Source organism: Chroicocephalus ridibundus, chromosome 12, assembly GCF_963924245.1.
Source record: "Chroicocephalus ridibundus chromosome 12, bChrRid1.1, whole genome shotgun sequence".
Taxonomy (NCBI): Eukaryota; Metazoa; Chordata; class Aves; order Charadriiformes; family Laridae; genus Chroicocephalus; species Chroicocephalus ridibundus.
This window is the reverse complement of record NC_086295.1, coordinates 6,487,557-6,511,978: the sequence shown is the minus strand read 5'-3', so window position 1 is coordinate 6,511,978 and position 24,422 is coordinate 6,487,557. Positions and strand designations below refer to the sequence as shown.

General features: G+C 52.2%; 1 protein-coding gene and 1 long non-coding RNA gene across 3 annotated transcripts; both read left to right on the top strand.

Annotated features, from left to right (window-relative positions):
- Nucleotides 1–591: 591 nt before the first annotated feature.
- RBM38 (RNA binding motif protein 38) lies at nucleotides 592–16,398 on the top strand. Of its 2 annotated transcripts, XR_010073058.1 has the most exons (5): nucleotides 673–985; nucleotides 1,624–1,747; nucleotides 2,358–2,412; nucleotides 14,928–15,390; nucleotides 15,535–16,398. XR_010073058.1 is itself a non-coding variant. In XM_063350116.1 (4 exons), exons 1-4 carry the CDS (start codon nucleotides 818–820, stop codon nucleotides 15,226–15,228), a joined length of 648 nt encoding a protein of 215 aa, XP_063206186.1. In that variant the 5' UTR covers nucleotides 592–817; the 3' UTR covers nucleotides 15,229–16,398. The 2 variants fall into 2 exon arrangements, 1 of the variants encoding a protein (XP_063206186.1); XM_063350116.1 differs by having other exon boundaries at nucleotides 592–985; nucleotides 14,928–16,398.
- A 3,536-nt stretch (nucleotides 16,399–19,934) lies between these two features.
- Nucleotides 19,935–21,908, top strand: LOC134522459 (uncharacterized). The gene is made up of 3 exons (XR_010073059.1): nucleotides 19,935–20,118; nucleotides 20,417–20,476; nucleotides 21,075–21,908. It is a non-coding gene; the product is annotated as an uncharacterized LOC134522459 (long non-coding RNA).
- The last annotated feature ends 2,514 nt before the right edge of the window (nucleotides 21,909–24,422 follow it).

Below are 24,422 nucleotides of genomic sequence, written 5' to 3'. Positions count from 1 at the left end.
CCATCCCTTCCTCCTGCCTTGGCTTCCTAACGCGCCTTCGCCACCCAGCGTGCCACAGAGGCTGGCAAACTGCTCGGTGGCTTTGTCCCTGTGTCCGAACCTGCCAGCGATTAAACACTTGCAGTTGAGATTATTGTGCAACTGAAAAGAAGGGGGGGGGGGGGGGGGGCGAAAAACCCCTCTTTCGAGGCGGTTTTATTTGGCGGGCTCAGTCCCCTCGCCTTAAACCCCCCCCCTCGCCTTAACCCCCTCCCCGCGCCCGCGGCGTTGTAGCCGCTCCCCGGGAGGACTTGTCGCCTGGGCCAGGCTGGGACCGTGGCTGGGGGGGGCTGGCCAAGGGGGTCCCCGTCTCCCCGGGGGGGGCCGCAGGGACAAGGCGGCCGCGGGCCGAAGCAGCTCCGTGGGCAGCGCCCGCGGCCCGTCGCCGCAGGGGGCCCGGGGCCCCACCCACCCCCGCGGTTGCCCGGGACCGGGCCGCGGCGGGTGCGCGGGCGGGCGCGGTGCCGGACTACGCGCCCCGGTGGCCCCTGCGCGGCGGCGGGGCGGGGCGGGGCGGGGCGGGCGCGGCCCTACAAAGGCAGCGGCGGCGGCAGGCGGCCGCTACTCACCGGCACCGGCGGCAGGGCGCGGCGCCGCCCGCGCTCCCGGCACAAAGCGCGGCCATGAGCCGGCTGTAGGGCCCCCGGCAGCCAGCCGCCTGCTCCGCTCCCTTCGGCCGCCGCCGGGGCTCGGAGCCGGGGGTGTGCTTGTGTGTGTGTGGGGGTGTTTCTTCTCGTCGCGGGGTGGATGCCGGCGGGGTCCGGCCGCGCCCGGCACCATGCACACCGTGCAGAAGGACACCACCTTCACCAAGATCTTCGTCGGGGGGCTGCCCTACCACACCACCGACTCCTCCCTCAGGAAGTACTTCGAGGTCTTCGGGGACATCGAGGAGGCGGTGGTGATCACCGACCGGCAGACCGGCAAATCCCGGGGATACGGCTTTGTAAGTGCCGCTCTGCGTGCGTGTGTGTCCCGGCCCCGCTTCCCCACCGCCGCGGTGATGGGCGGCGGGACAGCCCCCCCTCCCGACCCGACCCGACCCGACCCGGGGGAGGGGGCTGGCGGCGGTGCCCCCGGGCCGGCGGATTCCCCGGTTGCCGGGTCCGGGGGTCCCCGGAGGAAAGCCGCCCCGGCGCCGGCCGAAAGCCCCCCCCCCGGTGCCTGCCGAGGTCGTACCCTGCGTTTTCAGCACTGCCGGTGCTGCCGTCTGTTGTTGTTTTTTGTTTTTGTTGTTTTTTTTTTTTTTTTTGGCGGGTTTCCGCGCTGCCCTCGGGCTCCGCATCCCCGGAGCTGCCGCTGCTGGGGGGATTTTGGGGACCGGCCCCACCAACCCCCTAAAAAAGCTCCGGGGAGGAGGTGGGAAGGCGAGAGAGAACGGCTGGCGTTAGCCCAGCGGAGTCGCTTGGCGAGGGGGGAGCCCTCTCTTCTGTCATTCCCCAGGAGCCCTTCCCGTCTCGCTGGGCACGAAACAGAGTTTAGGTCCGGATTCAAAATAGAATGATAAATAAACTCTACTTAGTGCCTGTTGCTGGAGCGTTTACAAAGTGGCGTTGCTACAAACAAGGCTGTGCTTGATTCCAGGTGACCATGGCAGACAGAGCTGCGGCTGAAAGGGCGTGCAAAGACCCAAACCCCATCATCGATGGCAGGAAAGCAAATGTGAACCTGGCATATTTGGGAGCAAAACCAAGGAGTATTCAAACTGGTGAGGCATCCAGGAGATCCCGTCTCTCTCTATTAGAATAACTTGTAAGACGAGGAAACGAGTTACTCGGGATGGATTCGTCTGATCCGATGATGCGTGCTTACCCCTCACAGTGCTGGTTGTTGGCTGAGGCCACTGTTGCCCGGTTACCTCCCTTCCCTATCTTCTTACTCGTACCTGTTACACCACTGTTATGCACCTAAGTTTGTATAACTGAGTTAAAGCCATTTTATTCCACGGTTAATCTATTTTCCTGTTAATCCTTTTCACTACGTCAGTATTAACAGTAAGCTCCATTTCATCATTCTGCCCTTCGGTTTAATGTCCACAGTACCCAATGTGTAAAATAAGGCATTATACCCCATTGTCTCTTCAGTAACAGCACTTTCATACTGTTCTTTAATCTGAATTCCCATCTGGTCCTCGTGCATAGCGCATACGCATATTAAAATTAACTTGTTTCTAAATGGGACTCTGAATTTGCTCACATGCATAGCAGATGAAATGCATGTACATGTGGTCCGAGGTGTAATTACCTATGTATATTACAAGATGAATATTACCATGGATGCCATTCATTAATATTGCTTTTTTCTGAACGCTTTTTTAGGTTTTACCATAGGTGTGCAGCAGCTACATCCAGCCTTCATTCAGAGACCCTTTGGGTAAGTGGGAATGTTTCTTAACAGTCTATTTGAAATCAAATTCACGAATCAACTTCCTCATTATTTAAAATGCGTGAAAAAAGCCTCAGCCGTCCAACAGTGGACAGTTTCAACAGCTGTTGTTAATGTTTGTAGTACTTTCTGGTGAAGATTTCAGAAGTTTTGTGCATTTGTCAACTTCAATATAATTCCCAAAGATCCGCCTTTATCCTCAGTAAATCTTAGTCATAATAAACCCAGCGCATTGCTTGCTGCTTTGCCAACTTCAAGAATTCAAATAAACGGAAAATAGTTTCTCTATTATAGTACTTAAGGTGTCAAAACAATTAAGCAAATTCTGTTCTCATGTTTCTTAAATAAGATCTTCTGCTTCCTCCGTGCTGTTTCCCACATAATCATGCTTAGGGTACAGTTTTATCCTAGAAAACAAATTGCATTGGAAACAAAGTCTGTTACTTAATGAAAGTAACATTAGGTCAAAAATTGATTTTGGACAGATGTTATACAAGGCTTGAATAGTCTGCAAAAGTGGGCTTTTGTCTGCTGTTTTCAATAGCTTATACCATCCCTGCTCGGTTAGAAAAGTCCTCTTTTTATACATCTAATAGGATCTGGCAGCTGCTCGGCAAAAGACAAGTGTGCTTCACGAGAACAATAGTGACTGTCATACTGCCTTCATTTAACTGTTTAATGATTGATGCAGTTCTTTTTTTTACACCGTTTCAGAAAGTGAATATTGATAGGGTTTTTTATTATTATCTTCTAAGAGCATTAAGAAAGTAGGTGCATTTTTTAAAGCTTTTGAGCGCTGCTCTGTTGTGTTTTTTGTGTGACTCTAATATAAATAGATGGGATTTTGGCCTTTGTCAACAGAAATACTTCATCCTTTCCTGCTCTCTGCTCATGTTTTTTTTGGGGTGGTTTTTTTATGTGTGTGTTTTTGGGTTTTTTTGTTTTGGGTTTTTTTTTTTTTTAAAGAAAAAAAACCTGCTAACAACAAAACAGAAACTTTCACTCCTCTGCCCTCATGGCTGCAGTTGCCAACTGCCGGGGTAATCTCATTCCAATGAGTTTATGGATGTAAGAGACTGTGTTGCCACAATAGTGCACACCCAGCGTACGTGTGTTGTGTACGGTTCAAGCATGCCGCTTTTCGTAAGCGATTACGGCTCTGTTGGAAAGACTCGAAGAACATCTGTCATGAAATGGAGTCTTTTTTTTTTTTTTTTTTTTTTTTTTTTGGTGCAAGAGCCGTAGTAGTCTACGGAGACAAGATGCTGCTTTTTGATAGCTCTCCTTGCATGGGAGCTGCAATAGCTTTCTTAGCCCCCAAAGCAGCGGTGCATTCGAGATGTGAACCCCAGAGGCTTTCCCAGTTGCACAGGAGTGCACAAGAGAGGCTGATGATAAAACCAGCCTGTTAGGAGTTCTTCACGCCTGCTAACAGAACAGAACAAAAGGGTGAAGCACGTTAAACTCCTCGTGTTGGCGGAGAGCCGGCGCACGCCTGTTCCTCCCGCAGATAATCTGCTGTTCCTGCGGGTGCTGTTCCTACCCAGCAGCCGCAGCCCTGCAGCTCTGGAAAAACATAGGTTTTTTTTCTTTTTGAACAGTTTGCTTTTGGTTTCGGTGTACAGAGGAGTGTGGGATCAACTGACTGCGTGTTCCTTGTGATCTAGACAGTTACTGTTCCAGTTCTTAGGCATTGGTTTCATCATTAAACCAGCAGAGCTGCAGTTAGCACATACAGCAGAGAGTACTATAAATTATTTATCGGTTGCCAAGAGACAGGAACCAGGAGAGTGGAGGGGTGGAGGAAGGGGATTATATATCATTATTTGCAAGCATCAGTAAACAAGAATTTCATTGCACTCAGTCATTGCTGGAGCAGAATCACTGAAAATGTGAGTTTGGCAAAATGTGGAGCCGTTTACCTGAGCACCACGGCTGGGGCTGCTCTGTGGCTTCCGAGCAAAGCATCAGGTGCTCAGTCAAGCAACCGAGCTCGGCTGCCGGTTCCCTCTTGGGGACCCGGTTGGTCTCGTCAGTAGACCAACAAAATTAAGAGCCTGCCAGGCTCCCCTCTTGCATTTCCTTGGCCTTCTGTGGGATTTGAGGATAGACGAGGAGTTTATCGGGGTCTGTCTGTCTTTGGAAGCTTCACCGAGTTGCCGTTGTCCATTTGCTCTGCACGGCATGGAGCGGATCCTGACCTGCCCCGAGTGAAGCTCAGTGGCTCGCCTGTGCTGCCCCGGAGTGGGACGTCGCGGGGTTCTCCCTCCTGCAGTTCCTGCCGCTGCAAAGTGTTTGTGCCCCGGCGTTGGCAGGTGCTTTCCAAAAGATGATTGTTACGGGATGCAGGCTATGAGGTGCCCAAGCTGGACTTGGCGAGGAAGAAATGAATGAACAACCCGCTAACTGCTAGGCAGTTAAATAAGTGCAAGCCAATCAGTCGTGTTCCAGCTATCAAGCCACAAAATGTGGGTTTTGGTGAAACTTGAAATGAATGGAAACTATGAAAATCACCCAAACATCAGCGAGGATTATTTATAAACTGAAGGCTCCCCCTCCCCACTACCAGGCACCCAAATGCAGCTGTAAATATTGCTTGGGGTATGCGGAACAGAAAGAGAAACCACGAGGAGCCTCTGTCCTTCCTCCCACTGTCCTGGCAGGGCAGGCACTTGCATGGCAGACAGCGCGGAGTCGGTAGTAAATCCTGTTTGGGAGAGCAGTCTCTAGATTGTCGTAACCGGAGATCTTAACAGCAACGCGAGGCAAAGGATGCGCCTGTGTCAGGGTGACTCGGAGATCTGGCTTCTGAGTTTGGGGAAGCAGCATTAGGCCTGGGGGCTCAGCCTGGAGCTTACAGACGGTGCTTTGCTTGGAGGCAGCCTTTCCCTGCGGCTACCAGCCAGCACCGAGTGTGCGTACGTGACCAGAGAGGGGGGAGACCCTCTGTCTCCAAATGGAGCCGTCTCTGACTGCAGCGGTGTCCCTTTTTAAGAAGTTTTGAGAAACATGGAAGACTTCTTGGAAGCTGCTAGAGCAACCCTGTATAGACCCCTTGACCAGGAGTACGTGGCGATGTGGCAGAGCTGCTTGGTGCCCCCCTCTTGGCTCCCTCCTCTGGGACTCTGGTCCTCGAGACAGGCTTGAGGCTGTGCAGGGAACGGGGATTCCCTGGTTCTTCTCTTCCCAGCCGTGCTTGCTGCTCTGGACGGAGCAGCGTATGGCAGATGCATTCCTGTGGCTGTGCCTCAGCGAAGGAGCTATCTGTGTGGGAGATCTACCAGTGCCTGAGCGAGTGACTGAGCTGTTGGAAACATCTATCTGTCTCTTGCAGCAGGATCCAGCTCTTTCCATATCTGCACATGGGATATTGCTGCTCCAGAGACCCGGCTGCTCATCTGTGTGTAGTTGCTTTTTCTGGTGGCCCCCTGACTCTGGCCCACACTTGGTCTCAGGCAGCATTGGAAACAGTTAAATCTGAGTTTGAAATTTCACGCATAGATGCTGCTGCAGTTAGGAAGTGAAGAAAGTCCCTCTTTGTGTCAGCCCACCCTCTCTTGCAGCTGTTTATCCTTAAAACTTCTCTATCGGGTTAAAAATAAAAGGAAACTAACTTTCATCGTTTCTGTGGTTATGCTTACAAAGCGGCGCGTGCTGGCCTTGCTCTGCTCAGCCTCTGTCAGCCGGCATCCCCCGTGCCCCGGCTCCCTGTGGCATCACTTACCAAAAGCCGTCCGGCTGCCGGACCCCCGCCTGCTCTGCCACGTGCTCCCGTGGGGACGGCACAGCCGGCACCTGTTGGTTATCGTGTGCCAATGACATGAAAGCTCTGGGGGGGGGGATTTCCTAAGAAACATTCAAATCCATTTTCCAAATGGCTTCAGCTGCTAGTTCTCAGGCATGGTTACTGCTCTTCAGACCAAATGTTTGCCAGTCAGAAAGAACTCCTTTTGTAAATTTTTTTTTTCTTTTTTCTTTTTTTTTTTTTTTTAAGAGTAGGCATGTATTTGTAAGCAGATCAGATGGCTTTGCGAATTTTCATGAACACCTCCTTCAAGGTGGCAAATGCTGGCGTCAGTCCCAAGGCCTTGGTATACAATTTGTTTTGCTTTTGGGCGTGATTTGCTCATGTCCTGCGTCTAGTATAGGCCTGTAGAAAAGGAGAGCGCAGTCTGATACACTGGCCTTACACTTGACTATGTCGATGTTGTGCCAAGCTCAAGGCAGCAGTAGACCTTTTGCAGGGGACAGAGTCTGGATGGAGGGTGCCATGTGCCGTTCCAGTGCAGCCAGGGCACGGACCTGGGCGTGATGAGAGCCAGGCTGAGCTGTCTCTAGCTTTGTCTTTACAGCACACAGTTGGAGTTGTTGACGTCTTCTCTGCGTGATTCCATTGCCTTCAGTGGATTTGCTCTTCATCCTTACCAGCGCGAGAGCAGCCGCCTTGGCAGCAGAGACCTCGGTCCCTTTCCCTTATTGCAGGAGTTGGGGAGGGGCAGATGCAAAGTTCTCCTGTTCGGATCTGGCTGGTGCTGCTTAGTCCCAGTGTGGCGGATTCATGCACGCACCGGGATTTTCAGAGGAGTCCAGCTTGTACTTGATCTCATCTTTCCTTTGCGCAGCTGTTGGCGTACTGGTCCCTAACTCCGTAGTGTTAAATACGTGCCCAGTAATTCGAATGATAAATGCAGCTCTGACCGGCCTGAGGACACCAGAGAGGGAACTAGACAGTTGTTGTGCTGATAATTTGGTAGCAAGGACACCGGGTCACTTCTAAATATTACTTACATGAAGAACTTGTTCCCCGCAGATGGGAGCAAGCTACATACCGAAGCTAAATATACTCTATGATCACAAAAGATGAAAAGTCGTGGACCTCTAGAGTTAAACTGAGTCTCCTATTTCTCGGTCTCTAAATCCTGTAAATAGGATCGTGCTGTCCCCTGCCATTTCCCTGTGGCCAGCTTTGAGCGTTTCAGCTCTCCTGTGCCATGGCTGAGCTGCCGCCGGCTCTGCTCCGGGGAGAGTCGTGCCAGGAGCAGGCTCGCTGCTCCCCTGGGGTCCCACCTTGTGGGAAGATGCTGTAGATCAACAGAAGCACAACTGGCAGCAGACATCACTGAAACTCTTAAAATGGAATTTCTTTCTTGGTGTAGAAATCACTTGTTTTATCAGTGTAGGTTTTCTTTTCTCAAAAAGAGATATTTCCTTGCTTCTTCCATAACTAAAGCATTGTACTTCAAAATACTTCATCTATCCAAGCAAGAGGTTTTGATAAATTGAATGTGCAGATGCTTTTAATTAAAAGTCAGTCGAAGGGATTATGTGTAAAGAAAGTCAGTCCATTAAAAAACGGAACCAGTTTAAAGTAGTCAGTTTAATATATATTATGCCAAAACTTGTCAGGCACTTGAGAAGACTTTAGATATGTTTCTGCAGCCTTTGGTTTTCCCCAAATTGCAGAAGAAAATTGGAAAGCTTAGTTCAAGGCAGAATTCCTGGGGCTTCCTGGGCTAATCTGTTAGAGCCTCTGGTTTTGCTCCTGTGTGGACAGGGTGACTCCAGCATCCTCCTGGGCTTCTCACACCGACGCTGAAGGACTCGGGCTCCTGTAGTGCGCTGGTGTGAAGCATTTTCTGTTTCTTCTGTCAGTTCGTTTCTGGTTTGGCTGTGCTGATAACTCGAGAGGGGAGGGGTTTTTCCTTCTCTGGGTAGCTGACTGGTTGCGGATAAACTTCCATGTGGCTTTTTCCTTGGTGCCAGATGGCTCTTGTTTCAGGCAGATGTTATCTCCTGCTACCTGAGTATTTTTCAGCCTGCTTCTCCAAAACTATTTTTGGTCTGGCTCAACATGCCTTTGTTTGGGACTATTTTTTTTTTTTCTTTTTCCTTAGGGTGTGGGGGAAGCAAGATGCAGAGGATAAAGCTGTAAATTGTTGAGCCCGGTGAACTCGTGGTGGAGCTCAGCATGTTGATCTCAGACTCTTGGTTAAGCTGAGAAAAGGGATTACGTCTTTATGAGAAGATATACTCTTGTCTTTGGTCTGCAACCTCTTTTTTTTTTTCTATTTCTTTTGATTTTTTTTTAGCTGCTATTTTTTTATAGCTGCACCAGCTATAGGGGAAGTTGTAGGTGGCATTTCTTTTTACTTGTTTCTGTGGGATCCACCTTCCTCCACTATGGGCCATTAGTCCATTGCATCATGAAGTCAAGATGTGCTAACGCTGCAAAATGGGGACATGGCTGGTCTATGGTAGGTTCTCAGCTACTGCGGTGCCTCCTGTTCCTTAAATTTTCTCTCTTCTGCCAAAATGAAAATAAATTGAAATCATGGGTTGCTCTCATACTCTCAGTTGGCATTTGTGTTTCTCGAGCAATGGTTTTGGTAGGCTCAGCAACCAGCAGGCATTTTTACTGAATCCTGTAATACAATCACTTTTTCTCTTGTACTGATTCCAGCCTGGGACAGTCTGTTGTGGCTGGTTGTTCCTTGGTGATCGCCACCAGTGTGTGGTGATGTCTGGTCCCAAGAAGGAAGCAGGAAACCTATTTTTTTACCTGTTAACACAGGCTGCTGTGTAAATCTTCCCAGAGGGCCGGAGGAGGATGAGTAGAAGACAGACAGGCAAATTAGTTACAAGATGAGCAGAAATAGAGTTGGTTGGTTTACTATTTTGGGTTTGAGTCCTATTGTAGTAGGTGAGGATAAATACTGTACTGTGGAGCTGTAGAGTTCATCCTTGCCATACTTTGAGCTGGCTGATGAGGCAGAAGCCATTGACATTTCAATGCATGTTTAAATCAGCTTTAGTAGGGACATTTTGGGATTCAGAGGTTTGTCATGTCAGTGGTTGAAGCCCAGCCCATGGCAGTGAAAGCTGATGGATACTGGAGTGGTTTTGGGCACGATGAATGTCCTGATCTGGTCGGAATTGTTGGTGGAAAACTTCATGAGTTCTCCTCCTGGAGCAAGAGTCCTTGTTGGCAGGCAGGGACTGACCTGGCCATGCTCCGGCCTGTAGCCCCTCCTCATCGTGTCTGGATTTGAGAACAGGGACTGATTTCTCATGTATCTACAGCCTTTCATTGTGGCTGGAGCCCGTACGATATGTGTTGCCAAGCCTACCACTGCTCCACAAAGGTTTACTTAAAGTGGCTCCACGAGGTGAGTGCTTGCTGGCTTGGGAGTGTCCTTCAGGAATGATGTTCTTGGGGCATGAGTTACAGCAGGATGTGTCTGTGCATCACCGGCACCGAGGTGGTGTTGCGGCACTGCTAATGCAAGTGCAGAGCTCCTGGAGTGCTGTTGCTTTCCTTGGGGTCGCTGGGGTGTGCCCAGTCTTACACTCATGAACCCACTTCAAAATACATCTTCAAATCTGTCATCCAGGCTGTGGCTGGAGGTGTTACTTCACCAGAGGTAGTTGTCATGTTGCTGTCATGGTCAGCTGTGTCATGGTTCTGCAGTACCACCTACCAACTGAAGCCTTCACCGCCTGCCATCACGTGTTGTGGCAGTGTGGGTGTCCCTGTAGCAGCTAACGGGTCAACTCTAGTGGAAATGGAGGCCAAATTCCTGGGGTCAAATGCCAGAATTTGTGCCTTCACTGGCAGACACAAAGGGCTCTGTTTCTTTTATTCTCGAAGGAATAAAAGGCTGGTCGTGGTGGTGGCATTTGTGTGCTGATCTCTGTGAGGCTGCCAAGAGCCCTGTCCCCCTCCTTGTTTCCCAAGTGTTTGTGTGATGCCGTGTCCCTCTTGGCAGAGGGTTGCAGTTGTCTCCCACCTCTCCAGAAGCAGCAAAAGCAGCTCCTGGTGTGGCTGGCAGAGCTCAAGGAGGTCGGGAGATCCTGCCATGCTGCTCTCCCAGACCCACGTAGCTTGCAGGAGCTGCTCATGGATCATGCATAGGAAGTCCTGCAGGATGGAGGAGAGCTGAGAAGGTGCAGCTAAAACACATTTTAGGTGTAAACCTGACCTAAAATAATCAAGTATCTAAAAAGTATCTGTGCGGTGAGCTCTGCCAGATAGAGCTGCTGACGGGGGAGAGGGCTTCGTTAGCTCATTCCTCTCCCTTGCCATTTGGGAAGGGGTGAGGGACACGTGGCCTTCTTACTTCTCCCTTCCCCCTGGCTGCCCTTGGGGCTGCCGCTGCCCGCCCTGCAGCTCTCCCCCGGCAGCCCTGCCGCTGTGGTGGGGACAACTGGGTGACGGCAGGTTTTAAAAAGTCCGCTCTTTCAGCAGGCAGCACCTCCTGGGAGCCAAGGGCGCTGGCCTCACCTGATGCCTTTGAATATCTCCACCCAGGACCGCGCCAAAACCGGGCTGCTTTTGTTCTGCCCTTTGCATTTTGCACAGCAAAAGCAGAAGCCGAGTTGGCGTCTCCTCTGCCAATGGCTCCGTAACCATCTCTTTTGTTCTGTGTCTTGCAATTTTTGGCTGCCAGGGTAGCGTGGCGTCGTGCCACGTAGTTAGGAACGTGGGCTAGCGTGGCAGTCCTGCACCGCGACGGTCCTCCCGAGTCCCTCCTGTGGCCACCGCTGGCTCTAGACTTAGGTTTGAACATGCTCGTTGCGTTTTTGTGGACTTTGCCTGTGATTAATCGTAATGCCATAAGCATCTCATGTCTGCTGTTCACAGGATGACTTTGGTGTGTGGTGCCGATGGCTGATCACTTGGTTGATGTTTTATAATCGCATTGTGTGGACCGTAGATGAAGTTCTCTTCTGGCTGTCAGGGCCTATCCCAGAGGACAGAGGAACGCTGCGGGGAGGAAGGGAAAGGCTTCTTAAAACACAGATGTGACTCATTCTGTAGAAATTCAGATTAGAGTTTGTTGATTCCTAGAAAAAGAACTCCAAAAGAGCTGCTTTTTTCCTGGGGAAAAAAATATGGAGGGGGGCGGAATATTTTAGGACCTTCTGTGGATGCTAAATGTAGCCAATAGAGAACTTCATCGTACTGCACTGGTGCTGTGGGGTTTTTTGTAGCTGCAAGACATCACAGTGACCTTACCTTGTGTTGTGTGTTTTGTTTTGATCAATGAGTTGCCATCTGTCTGCCTAGTTCAGACGTCCAAACTGCATAATGTCTTGATTGAAATTTCTAGCTAAATTATTAAAAGCCCGCAGACCAAAAGAACCTTCCTTTTTACATAGAAGCAGATTCTGGAGTTGCTGAGTGTGATTTTTCTAGTGCAGTAAACTATGGTGTGTGGTATGCATTGGGCTGGGATGTATTTCTGGAAACGGAGTACAGAAATACTTATTGTCGTCTTAGCTAATGGTGCTTTTTATTCAAAGTAGCATTGAAGAGCTGGAATTTTTCCTTGCTGAGCAAAACAGTAGTGCAGGATGTCGTGGATTTGCTGTCTCTCCGGAGCACGCCGTGGGAGCTGCAATGGAGGAGCTGTGTACGTGAAAGCAAAGCCGACACGCAGAGTTTCTCGGGGATGAGTTGTGAGCATGCGCTCGCCCTGATGGCCCCGCATGTGGCCACGTCCTCCCCATGGGGGGTGCCGGCTCCGCAGAGCAGTTGGGTGGCGACAGGGGACACCGGGGGGTGACCGGCGGAGCTGCTCAGACGGGGTGGTGCCCAGGCTGGGTTGCTTGGAGGCTCTCGGACCGTCCTCCTGGTCATTCTGCAGGCACAGGCTGGATGCCTGCGTGCTGGAAAAATGCACGCCCCCCACCCCCCGCCTCTGATCCTGCTGGTGGGGTGTTTTTTTAGTGAGTCCCGAGCGTGAGGATTGTGCATTTGCTTTTTTGTTGCATTTGTGGAGTGGTTTTAACTTTATCAAGCCCTCAAGCAGCAGGAAGCCCGGTGGTGGGACACATGCAGGGAGAAGTGACAGGCAGCCAGAGCATCCCTCGCCAGTCTGGGATGCAGGCTCTTGTCCGAGCTGCCAATGTACGAGTGGGCAGAGCAAGAGGCATGTGCGGGGCTGGCTCTTCTCGCCCCCAAGGGTTGCCTGGGCCAGTGCCTGGTCTGCGCAGGCTGTCCCCAGACCCTGGCAGGCCAAGAGAGCAGTATCACACCTCTGCATTATTTAAAACGAAACAAAACAAACCCCCAGTGACAAGGAACCTCTGGGTTGGGACTAGGCCCAGCTCCTCAGAAGATGCGAGTGCGAGTTCAGCCCTTGGTCCAAGCTGGTCCATAAGCTCTAGCTCCGACTCAGCCGAGCAGCGTCAGTTTAGGTCAGAGCTAACCAAAAGTGATTCAGTGAATTTCGGCTGCCTCGTCTCATTCTTGTTAGTCACAGGGTGATATTGGGTATGGTGCATTTATGGACTGAAGGGCTGTGACGTCCCTCTCTCCGCACCACACCGGGGGTGGCTCTGGCCTCTGGAGGTGGTCTTGCACTTAATCAGCCAAAGGTTGAGATGCTGCTCCCCACCACCCATCCTCCTCCCTGGTGCTGCACCTCTGGGGGTGGCCTTGTTCTATCTAAGGACCCTGGTTTTGGAGGCAGTGTTGCTGGGCGGGGGGAGGAGAACATCATTCTCTCATCATGCAAATTGCCTCAAGAAAAAGCAAAGTGCATATGTGAGTGGGAAAACGAGAGAAAACTCGTTCAGATGAGCACTTGTTTGTGAGAAGCCTTTCTCCTGCCTGAAGACTGGGTTAAACCATCCTGTGCTGGTTGTGAAGCAAATAGGAACAGCCCCGTAACTGCTGGATGGGGGGGACCACCAGCTCCAGGTGGTCCCCAGTATGTGGTAGCTGAGACCTAGAATGGACACTCGGGTGGAACGAGGGCAGCCACGACCCATCCACAGAAGTTCCCAGTCTCTGGCTGCGGGTCCCCATGAAGCACCAGAGCACTGGGTCCCGCAGCGTGGTGAGTCTGCTGGGCCTTCCAACCTGGAGGTCAGATGGATGAATGGGCAAGATATCCTCTTCCCGAGCAGCTGAGCTCGGCCTTAGAGAGCAATTCAGGCACGTACAAGCCTGCGGCTTGTGAAAAGCCTGTGGGAGGCTTTTAAAAGTGGTTGTGTTTAAAAATGTGCTGTCACACACATCCACACAAAAATCCCCAAAATATTTGAATCTGCACAAGCTCTTTGCGGAGTTTTACCTTGGGTTTTTTTTTTTTTTGGTTTGTTTGCCAAAACAAGTTGGGCTTGGGGGCAGGGTGGAAGGAGCTCTCTGGAGTGGCTTTTGGTTCGTGCCGTTGCCTTACGTGGTTCAGCAACAGCTGGCCAAAAGGGACCTTCTCCACAGCACGTGCTTCTTGGTGCACGTGTCTCTGATCTTCCAGCGGTCACGTGCCGTTGGCTGGTGGCAGTCTGCACCCCCCAGTTTCTTAAACTAGCCCCAGATCGTCAAGCCTGTGCATGATGGAGCTCTGCTGCTGAGGGCTGGGCGGGCAGATGCTGGTTGCCCATTTTTCTCTGGCCTGTGGCAGTTCGTGTGGATGGACCTAAACCTTCAGGTTTCTGCAGTTTTTGCTCTTGTTTGAGGCCTGACTTCTTGTGGGCCCTTTGGAAAACACAGCCCTTTCATTTTGCTGCTTTTTGTTTTTTGTTTTCCTTTGTTCCTCATTAATAGTTTTTAGCAAATGCGTGGGCAATCCTGCATTAACCATCTCCAGGATCTTTCAAGTCTGTGGACTTTAATTGACTGTGGTGGTGTTAAATTCCTCTCAGCAGCATGGCTACCCCAGGGCAGGGGCTGGTGAAAAGCAACGCTTTAGGACCGGCATCGCGAGGGCAGAGGCAATGCCGGGGGTCGGCTGGCCACGGGGCTCGTGGGCACATGGGCATTGCCCCTGGGCCGGGGGCTGCTGGCACGGTCGCTGCTGAGGAGTGTTACTTGGAGGAACAAAACCAGAATTAATATCTTGTGTTTTACTCCAAACACCCTGTAGCATTGCCCTAAACATCCAGTGTTATGGAAACACTGGCTTAAATGTGTAGTAACTGGTAACAGCTCACAAGCTGGAAGGGCCTTGGCTAAGCCTGGGGACAGTGGTCTTCCCTGGTGGGACGCTACCCTGATGGGATGAGCAGAGGAGGGACCTGGTGTCCCAGTGCTGGGAGGATGCGGGTCCTCGGGAGCCTCTGCCAGGGTTTGGGTGATGGTGGGACTGTGGACCTGGAGGATACAGGACACGGCGAGACTGCCAGTGCTGGCAGGGACAGGCAGGGCACGTGGGGGTCAGGGAGATACGGCAAGGCAGTCGGGCAGGGGCTGTGTCGCAGCCATTCAGGGAGGTTATTTTGGGGACCAACAGCCTGGATAGTGGGAGATACAAGACATGGAGACCATGGCGTGTGTCTGTTCTTGCAGTCCATGCGTCACCTTGCACTGCTTCCGCCCTTGGGCTCTAGGAGTGTTTTGCTGTTCATTCCCTCCACCCCGAGCAGCACCCTGCCTCAAGGGCAGCACTGGGGGCAGCACCGTGGCTGATGCAGATGAATTTGGGGGGGGGAGGAGGGCGATACGCAGGCTGGAGGAAGCCCAGCCCCTCGCTGACTCTCGCCCTTTGTCTCCACAGACTCACGCCCCACTATGTTTACCCCCAAGCCATCATCCAGCCCAGCGTGGTCATCCCTACCCCCGTGCAGTCCATCACGTCTCCCTACATCGACTACACCGCCGCCAGCCAAGCCTATTCCCAGTACACCACAGCTGCCTACGATCAGTACCCCTACGCTGCCTCTCCTGCTGCCGGCTTCGTGGGATACGGCTACACGGGCGCCGTCCAGCCGCCCATCACCGCCAGCAACCCCGCGGCGCCCGCCACCGCTTTCGTGCAGTACCAGCCCCAACAGCTGCAGCCCGACCGCATGCAGTGAGGGCCCTGCCCGCGCCTGCGCCGCCTAGGACAATCTTTTACACTTGGAAGGATACGACTAGGACAACAGAAGCAACGACAAAAAAAAAAAATCCCAATAAAAGAAAAAAAACAAACCCAACAACAAAAAAAATCGCGCCTCCCCTTTATCCCCTTTACATAGGTGCATATCAATACCTAAGCTATTTATAGTGTTAAGGGCGGACCCAAACCCTTGCAGTCTGACTGTGCTCATGAAAATGGACTTCTGGTAAGTTGTGTTTTTTTTTTTTTTTTTTTTTTTGTTGTTTTTTTTCAATCTGGACAGATACTGTCTTGAAGATGTTCTAGAAGTGACTGAAATGTTTCACGGGAAAACTACAGATTCTTGCACACATTGCGGTCTGCTTCCATCACCCGTCGGTCGTCTTTCCGGCCCTCCCCCGTCAGCCCTCCCCTCCTCATCAAACCTGCAGTCCTCTTAATTACTGTTGAGGTACAGAGGTACTCGGAGAACATGGAAAAAAGCAATCTTATTTTTTGGTTGTACAAAAACTTTGTAATACTCAGAGATGCCTTACAGAAAAAAAGAAAAAAGAAAAAGAAAAACTATTTTTTAATATTTATTGCGATTTTATTCGCATGAGCTGTGAATTGCAGACAGAAGAATAGTAGTAAGTATCTGCCTTGTTTAATTCTCATTTTACTAAATTATTGTATGTAGGTAAAAGTTCTTAAGTAATTGCTGAATCACTTCAACATGCAAAAGGGAATATTGGCTTGAAGGAGAGCAGAATATTCCTTTAGTCAACGCACTGTACTATTTTCTTATCGTAATTGTTACTCTGTTAAGATTATCTCAAATTTAGGTATATTTTTAAATGCAAAAAACCAACCAAGAATACCGAACATTTTTGTCTACTTTGGTAGATCTTTTGTTACAATGCTGCAACCTATGGAGACATTTACAGTATTTATGTAAAAGAGATTTGGGGCTGTTGGCCAGCGAAGCTTAGGAGAATATCGTGAGTGGCGTAAAAGAGAAAAAAGGTGTTATGTCACTGAACAAATGGGTAAACGTAACCTTTTTATGCCTATAACCCAACAGCCAAATAAAGGAAGAGAACAGATGATGTAAGTTAAGTGCATTTCTACAAAGAACAGCAATAAACTATTTTAACTTTTAAAATGATTCGATACTGTATGGTAGCATGTTTGCTCGGCTGGAGTCTGGTAGGGAGTTCTTTCGGACTGGCCAGGTCTGGCTACACTGGGGCTTTGCCCGTCAGCGTCGGGGGGGTGGGACCCGTGGGAACACGCGTCCTGGGGTGCAGTGGGGCCCGGCAGGAGCCCCTGCTGGCATCCGGACCCGGCACTGCGTCGCACGGGCGTTGCGTGGCCACAGCCGTCCCTCCCAGCGTGTCCCACGTGCCGTTGCTCGCTCTGCGTGGCCTGAGTCAGCTGTAGCTCCTCACACCTCAGGGGTTGTGAGCTCCTGGAGTGTCACACCAGAGCTGTGTGGTCCCCAGCGCTTGTCCCCAAGCACTGGGTGCTGGCTCACGCCCAGTCTGTGCGGAGCAGAGGCTGTAAAGTGTGCCACTGGAAACTGGGACAGCTGAGATCAGATCTTACCCCAGAATCCTCAGGATATCGCTTTTGTTCTGCTATTGACTTAGGATAAGTGTTTTTCCTAAATTGAATCCATCCAAAAGTGAGTGGTCTGCCAAAGTCCTGTCCCGGTCAAGGGATCGGGCAGGCATGGGCAGGCAGCGGTGAGGCTCCGGCAGGTACTCGCGCCCCTGCGCCTCCTTTGTGTTATTCGGCCACCTTGGACTTTTCCTTCATCAAGTTGCTTTAAAAATTTGGTTCTCAGATTTTGACCATTAAAAACTGTGAATATCAGCTTTTAAAAGTAAATAAAAATACTCTCTTTGAATGTACTAGTTATCTAGTTCATCTCTGTAAAGGTTACAGCAGAGCTGGTGCCAGCAAGTCCCCGCCTCTTTGGCACTGGTGTATATTGCTGTTCGGAAGGTGACGATGAACAGCATCACCTAAAGCCATCCTGGGGAAGCAGGATGGACGCTGAGGCAGTTCAGCACTGTGTCTGATCAACTGCGGAACTTAAAGGCACAGAGTGGGCACGTCTAACATCATCAGTAGGTCTCAGAGTAAACAGCCCATCTCAATGAATGGAAACAGCTCATTCCTCCCTTGCTCATGTTGCGTGAGAATGCAGATCCTGGTGGGGCTCTTCGTCCTGCCCAGGGTTTTGCTTACAACCATGCGGGTGACATTTATTTCCTTTTTAAGTAATTAGTTTCTGGATATGGCTGTGGGGCTGCCAAAGGAGTAAGAGCCGAGCGCCGCATCCAGCCCAGCCCTGGCGAGGAGCACAGCCTGGCCCGGGAAACCTGCCTTTGAAGTACTATCGGGGCTGGAGATTATTCAGCAATTCTTTTCTCTCCCTGTCATGAGTCTTTCCGAGGAGGAGGAGGGAGGGGAGGATTTTGGAGGCGGGCGAGGGTGCCGGGAGCGTCGTGGTGCCCGTCCCCAGGCAGGGCTCCCGCACTGCTGAACGTCGGCTTTTGTCTTCGCCGAGGACCTGTGTCTCCCCAGGTCAATGGGAAGACCGAGGCCCCCAAAGATTAATTTGTCATTGAAAAAAAACCCAAGCAAACCGTGTCTGGTGCATTTTAAAGTTAAAAGAGTGATGATTTTCCATTTAGCTGACTCTAATTTCCTGAAAGGTGGCCAAAGCTGCTGGGAAGCGAGGGGGCAGGCGGCGCTGAGCAGCCTCCTTTGCCCGGCACCCGGCCCACCACTGCCGAACGCCATTCCTGCATCCCGCGCAGTTCTGCTCCGGGCTCATTTTGGAGAAACAACCACATCAAAACAACAGCCCGACCTGCCGCCTTCCTGTTTGCGAAAACCCAACTGTCAAATCGTGGCCGGGCAGGATAATAATGATAATAATAACAAGCTGTCTGGCTTCCCGGGTGGAAGTGGGGGTGCGATGGCAGGTGGCGAGGGAAGCCTACGCCCCCGCCCCCCGACAAGGAGCCCAGCGCTTCCTTGGCCCGGTGTCAGGCTGGGAAAGTGGGAAGAGTCCGATGGGTCGCTGTGTGAGAGGGACAAGAGTGGAATGCAGCTGGGGGGACTGTGGGGGGTGTGGGATGGCAGGCGGTGGCTGCGTGCCTCCTGACTGGTCAGGGTAGCACAGGACGAGTGCTTAAATCACCTTGCAATTCCTTAAAAGCATGATATTTTTTTGTTTGTTTGTTTGTTTGCACACATTGCTTGATGGAGCATCCTCTTTGACCTGCACCGTGTGCCTTTCGTTGTCCTGGGACGAAGCGAGCTCGCTGCAGACGGGAGCCGGGGGTGGGCACGGGTTGGGGAGTCACGGTGCCACTGCAAGAGCTGCGGCGTGGCACTGTGCGGCCGCAGGCACGCAGGGAGGAGCGGCGAGGGCTGGATGGTTTTGGCAGGGCAGCCCCCTGCACGGCACGGGCTGCGGGGGTGGGAACGGCCATGGGGTCCGGGCCTTGCCCTGGGCACATCACCTGGTCCAGGCCCTCTCCCGGCAGCTGTGCCCACACGCCCAGTCATTTGCATCACAAATTCAAATCTTTTTCATAGGAAACCATCAGAGCGGGGCTGTCAGGGCAAGCTTCGGCTTGTGGGGGCTGGGGCACGTGCAGCCCCTCTTGCGCTCACGGGGAGCCATCACCACAAATACCAGTGCCGGGGCTCGGCCATGGCCCGGACGAGCCCAGCGGAGGCCGGCATTGCCTTCCCCCTGCCAGCCCGCAGCAGCACCAGAGAGCCAGCCCCACGTCCCAGCTGCCGGCGGAGCTTCGTGGCTGGTGCCAGGCCCTCCCCAGCTGCCCGCCGCGGGAAGGGGATGGCTGGGGTGGGATTGCTGCCCTTTCCAGCCACTGCCTTGCCCCGGGGTGTCCCCTGTCGTGGGGGCACAGCCGAGGGCTCTGCTGCCAGCAGCTGCCCAAACCTGCTCGTGATAAGGGGCAGGGGGACACCGAGCCCACGTCTCTGCAGCGCTCACCCCCACGTTATCTGGCCGAGACACTTGGGGAGCCCCAGGGGCTGCCATGGAGGTCCCGGGCTCTGCGGTGGCACCCCCAGCCGGTGGCCATCCCTGGGAGGGAGGGCTGGGGGCACTGGGGACGCTGCCAGCTCCCGCAGCCCAGCTCCCGCAGCTCGCGAGTCCCAGCGCCAAAACTTTACGGCTGAGAGAGAAAGGCCGAGCACAGGATTTATTTGCATAGTAACTGGGCTGCTGTTGGCACTTACCCTTTAAAATAAAGTTCACAGCAAAATGTTTTTACCCCCTCACATACAGGGAATGCTAACAGCATCCCTTTTTTTTTTTTTCTTTTCTCTTCTGGCTGAAACTTGTTTTTCCCTCCTTTGTGCCTCTCTGAATCCTGCCAGCGTAGAGATTCCCTTGTTCAGAGAGAAAAAAAGAGAGGGGAGGGGGGAAAAAGGAAAAAAGAAAAAACTTAAGCCTGGGATTAAAAACCATCACTAAAATAGTTTGAATAACAAAGTCAACTGACTCGCCGGGAGCCCAGTGAATGCCTGTCACGTATCGCCCTTCGGCCAGGGGCACGGTCATGTGTTTCACTAGATAGTTCCTGGAAAAGCTTCTGCTCAGCCTGATAGACCCGCGGCTGCTGATACCGCTGCGCCCGCGCCGGCCCCGCTCGCCCAGAGGACTGCGGAAAACTTCCCAAACTTATAGAAGGGGGGAGGGCAATAAGTAAATCTCCCTTGGGTGCTAGAGACATCAGGTCTTCTGGTGACCTTCTCCAGCCCCAGGGGTCTCGGCACCCCGGGCCAGCAGCCCCCTCTGCCCTTATTGATGTCTTTAGCAATGGGATTTATGGAGGTTTGTTTTTTTTTTTCCCCCCCCACTAATTTTTGCATCGTTTTTAGCTACATAAATAATCAAAAAAGTGGGACCTTGCAGGACATAAAAGCAGAGGGTTTGTAAATTGCCCCCCCCCCCCCAGGCAGAGCTGCCTCACCATGTCAGACGCAGCCTGTCCGCTGGGACCTGACATGGTGAGGCAACCCAATGTGTTACCGGGGGTGTGTGTGTGTGTGTGTGTGTGTGTGTGCGTGTGTGATTTGTTACCTAAAAATGAAAGCCAAATATGTCGGGTTTATCCTTTTGCTGACACCAGCATCACAAACCTGGAAGCACAGAGGTGTGACGAGGCCCAGCGAGAGGGACGATGGCTCAGGTAAGGCCACGCTGTGCAGGAGTTGGGGGTTGGACTAGAGGATCTCCAGAGGTCCCTTCCAACCCTCCCATTCTGTGAGGGCGATTAAAGGCTCAGATTTATCAGCTGTGTGCCCGTGCTCGGGAGGCTGATGGTGGTGATGGAGCAGTTGGAGATGGAGAAGTTGGTGATGAAAAGTTCAGAGATGGAGACACCAGGGATGGAAAGATCAGACACTGTTGGTCTGAAAGTGCTGCGATATTTTAGGGTGAAACTGGGCACAAAAGGCCCAGCCCCGGTGAACCGGACCGTGGTGGGTACAAGCTGTACCTGGCCTCAGCCGCGGGCCGGGGGCCGGGCTGGGACGCGGGCAGTGCCAGCGTGGCACGGAGTTTGGGTGTTTGCCTGCAGGGGGACTCCAGGCAGCGCTGCCCATCAGCACAGGGCTCACGCCTGCCTCTAAAAAGCCCTCAACACATGTGCAAGAGTATATTTATTTGTATATACATATATTTAAACATATATAATTACATGCTGCTATGTTTAAACACACGTATGTCGGTTATATATAAAAATACATATGCATCTACACGAAGTATTTTTTCCTTCTCCCCCACAGGCGCCTTTGAGCTGCTTGCTGCAGTCACACGCCATGAGCTGCACATTTACCGGAGGAGTGATGGTGCCCCGTTATCCCCGTTATAGACCACATTGCCCCCCTCCATGCGGGGAGCTGGCTCCTGGAGCCAGGAATGAGGGGGGCTGCACCCCCATCACACACCCCGTCCCCCCAACTAGCACCGACCAGCAGGGAGGGGAGACTATTAAAAACTGCACCTGGACACCATTGGTATTAGTGGTGCCTTATTTAAGGGTGTTTTGCATCTTCTTTCAAGAGCCGCCATAATCAGCTTTAAATAGAAATGAGATAAAGAAGCACAAGGTGAAATAATCTAAAGAACTGACATGTGAGAGGAGCTCAACTCCCACTTTCGGCAGCGGCTCGGGCAGCCCGATCATTAAGTCCTATTGAATTGATGAGCCCCGAAGTCCCAGGAGATGATTTTTTTTAAAAGCATTTACCCACGTGAAGCCGGAGAGCGTGGCCTTTTGTAAATCAGCCAGGACCACATCTTGGTTTGAAAACAGCCCTAAGCAGCTCATTACATGTTTAACACTCCAAAGATCTTTTAAAAAAAAATCAGCCTAAGCACGCTTGAGCGGTTCCCGTTTAATCTCTGCCTCTCGGTAAACACCGTGTGTGGGGGGGGTGTCACTGTGCACACACGGGTCCCCCCAGCCGCTGGCCTGCTGCGGCAGCTGGGTGTGCGTCCGTGAGCTGCTGGCACGCCGGCGCGGTAAGCAAAGCTTTGCGAAATGAAAGTGAAATGAAATAAATAAATCCTACCATGAGTCTCCTGTGAGCCGGCTTTAAAATTAGCAGGGTTTAGACATAAACATGGTAGAATGAACCCTCAGGGGAAGAAAAAAAGTCCTCCAAAACCCACATCCGATCCCTTTCCAACAGCGTGCGCTACTCATTGTTTCGTGCCATTTTAGGAAGATAAACTAATTTGGTTTCCTATTTCCAATGAATTTTATATGCATAAAAATATGTATACTATATTTCTATATTATCTAAATATAGATAGATTATAGATTTATAAAAATATATATATCTATATTTCTATATTATCTACATATAGAAATATGTATTTTTAGAAATCCATCTCTAAATCTATGAATTTATAACATATATGACTATATTTATATAACATGTAACTCTGAGTAGAAACATATATGTACGAACACGTGTGTATGAACAAACACCTATTTTCTATCCATATCTGTGTGTATTCATAAGTGCGTGTGAAAGAGTACATACGAATGCCTTGTTTTTCATAAATCCTGACTGCTGAAGATGCCAGATGCAGTTTAGGTTAGGTGTTAATTTAAAATGAGGAGCCTAACATAGCAGCAATGTAACATAACCGATTTAATGGAGGTAGGACCGGTTTTCGGGTGCTGAGGCATTTCAGCCCGTGACGCAGCTCTCACCGCCCAGCTCCTGCCCACCGTGTGCTGCGGCTTTGTCCCTTTGCTGGGTCCCCGTTTGCTGAGCCCACGCCAGAGCACCCCGAGGGCTGCAAGAGGCTTTGCAGGAGCCCCGTCGTTCGTTGCCGCCCCAGCCCAGCCCTGCAGCTAAATTTGGGACCGTGTTGTCAATTTACTTAGGGCTGGAAATGCCATCTCTGTCTCAGTCAGACGCAGCCATCGCTGGCACGGATGCAGCCGGTGGGGTGGGTTTGCCGGGGGGCCGGGCAGGACTCAGCCCTAGAGCTGTGCCCCAGCATCGCTGGGATGAGCATGAGCTGGTCCAGGTCAAAACCATGCCCTGGGCTGTGCTCACATTTCAGCAGGCTGGAAAAAAAAAATAGCAAAAAAATAATGTGCTGGAACAAGAACCATGGCGGGAGACGGGCATGCACGGTCCGGGGTCATCCTTGGCTCCTGCTGGGGGAGCCCTGGGCTGAGCAGCACCCGGTGGCGTCCCCCAGCCTCTTGCCACCGCTGCCATACCATGCTCAGGCACTTTGCCCACGGGTGTCTGTATTCCCGAATGCTGTCTTCAATCAGCCGACCATGAGCACTTCAGCCTCAGTCTGCTGGGTCCAGAATACAGATATTTTGGGCATCTGCAATCTGGGCGAAAGCTTCAGTCCTGCCAGCAGCTCTGCACCGGCTTGAATGGAAAAAAATAATATAAATATCCCACTGGGTTGGGTAAATGCTGCCAGGCTGCCCTGGCCGGGCACTGCCAGCCGCCTGCCCTGGCTCCTCTCCCCAGGGGCAGGGGACCAGCCCCAGCCCCAGCCCCAGAGCAGCTCTGCAGCCGCCCAGCCGAGACACAGCCTGCAGAGAAAAGAATAAATTGAATCCAAATGTTTGTACCATTGGCACTGTCCAGGTCATGTGCCTAGTAAAGTTGAAGAATGCATGACTATTTTCTTGTAGCTGCTGTCTAAGCTGCCAGAAATGGCTGCTGTGCAGAGCATCCCGGTGTGGCGTGGGAGGAGGCTGGAGGGGCTGAGACCTGCTGGGACGGACGGACAGATGGATGGACGGACAGATGGATGGATGGATGGATGGATGGATGGATGGATGGATGGATGGATGGATGGCTGCACACAGGAGCTGGGTCCAGGTTCAGAGGCTGGACTGAGCGCTTTGTGCACAGGCAGCGGGTTCAGGGGCAGGTATGGGGGGGTCTCTGTGCAAAGGAGGCCCTGCCAGATTGTCGGCACAGTGGGGACCTGGATTTCCCTCTCACCCTCTTACACGCACAGGCACACAAGTGTTTCCTCTTCCCATCCCCCCCCAGGCACGGTGGGCTCCATAGGTGAACGGCGCTGAGCTCCAGCACGTCGGTTGCGCAGCCCCGGCTCCCGCAGGCGTCTGCGATGCGTCCTGGTTGCTATAGGTTTCTGTGCTGAGAGGCTTTAAAAAAAAAACCAAACCACCACCCCAGCCCAACGCAACCGAGCGCAGCCCGAGCCTGCTGCCCGAGAGCGTCACGGCGCGACGGTTACAACGGGCTTACTCATTTCTCCGGTGAGTAAGAGCGAAAGAGGAGCCCCACGGGCGCGGGGCCGGTGGCTGATAAGGAGCAGCTCCCTAATCTCCAGCCCCAGCAGCGGCGAGGGCGAGGGTGATAATTCGCAGAACCCCGGGCTCGCGCCCCTGTGGGGGTGGTGCTGCCAGGCTGAGTGTTTGCAGAGTTTCCCTCACCTCGGGGGTGGGTCCCCCAGCATCCCTGCAGCGTCTCCCCACAAACCTGGCACCTCCTCACCCTTCCCCAGGAGCCAGCGGGAGCTGGGGGTGGTGGCAACCACAGGGCAGGCCCGCTGGCCCACTCGTCTGGCCTCTGCACTCGGTGCCCTGTGCTCCCTGGGCCACAACCATGGGG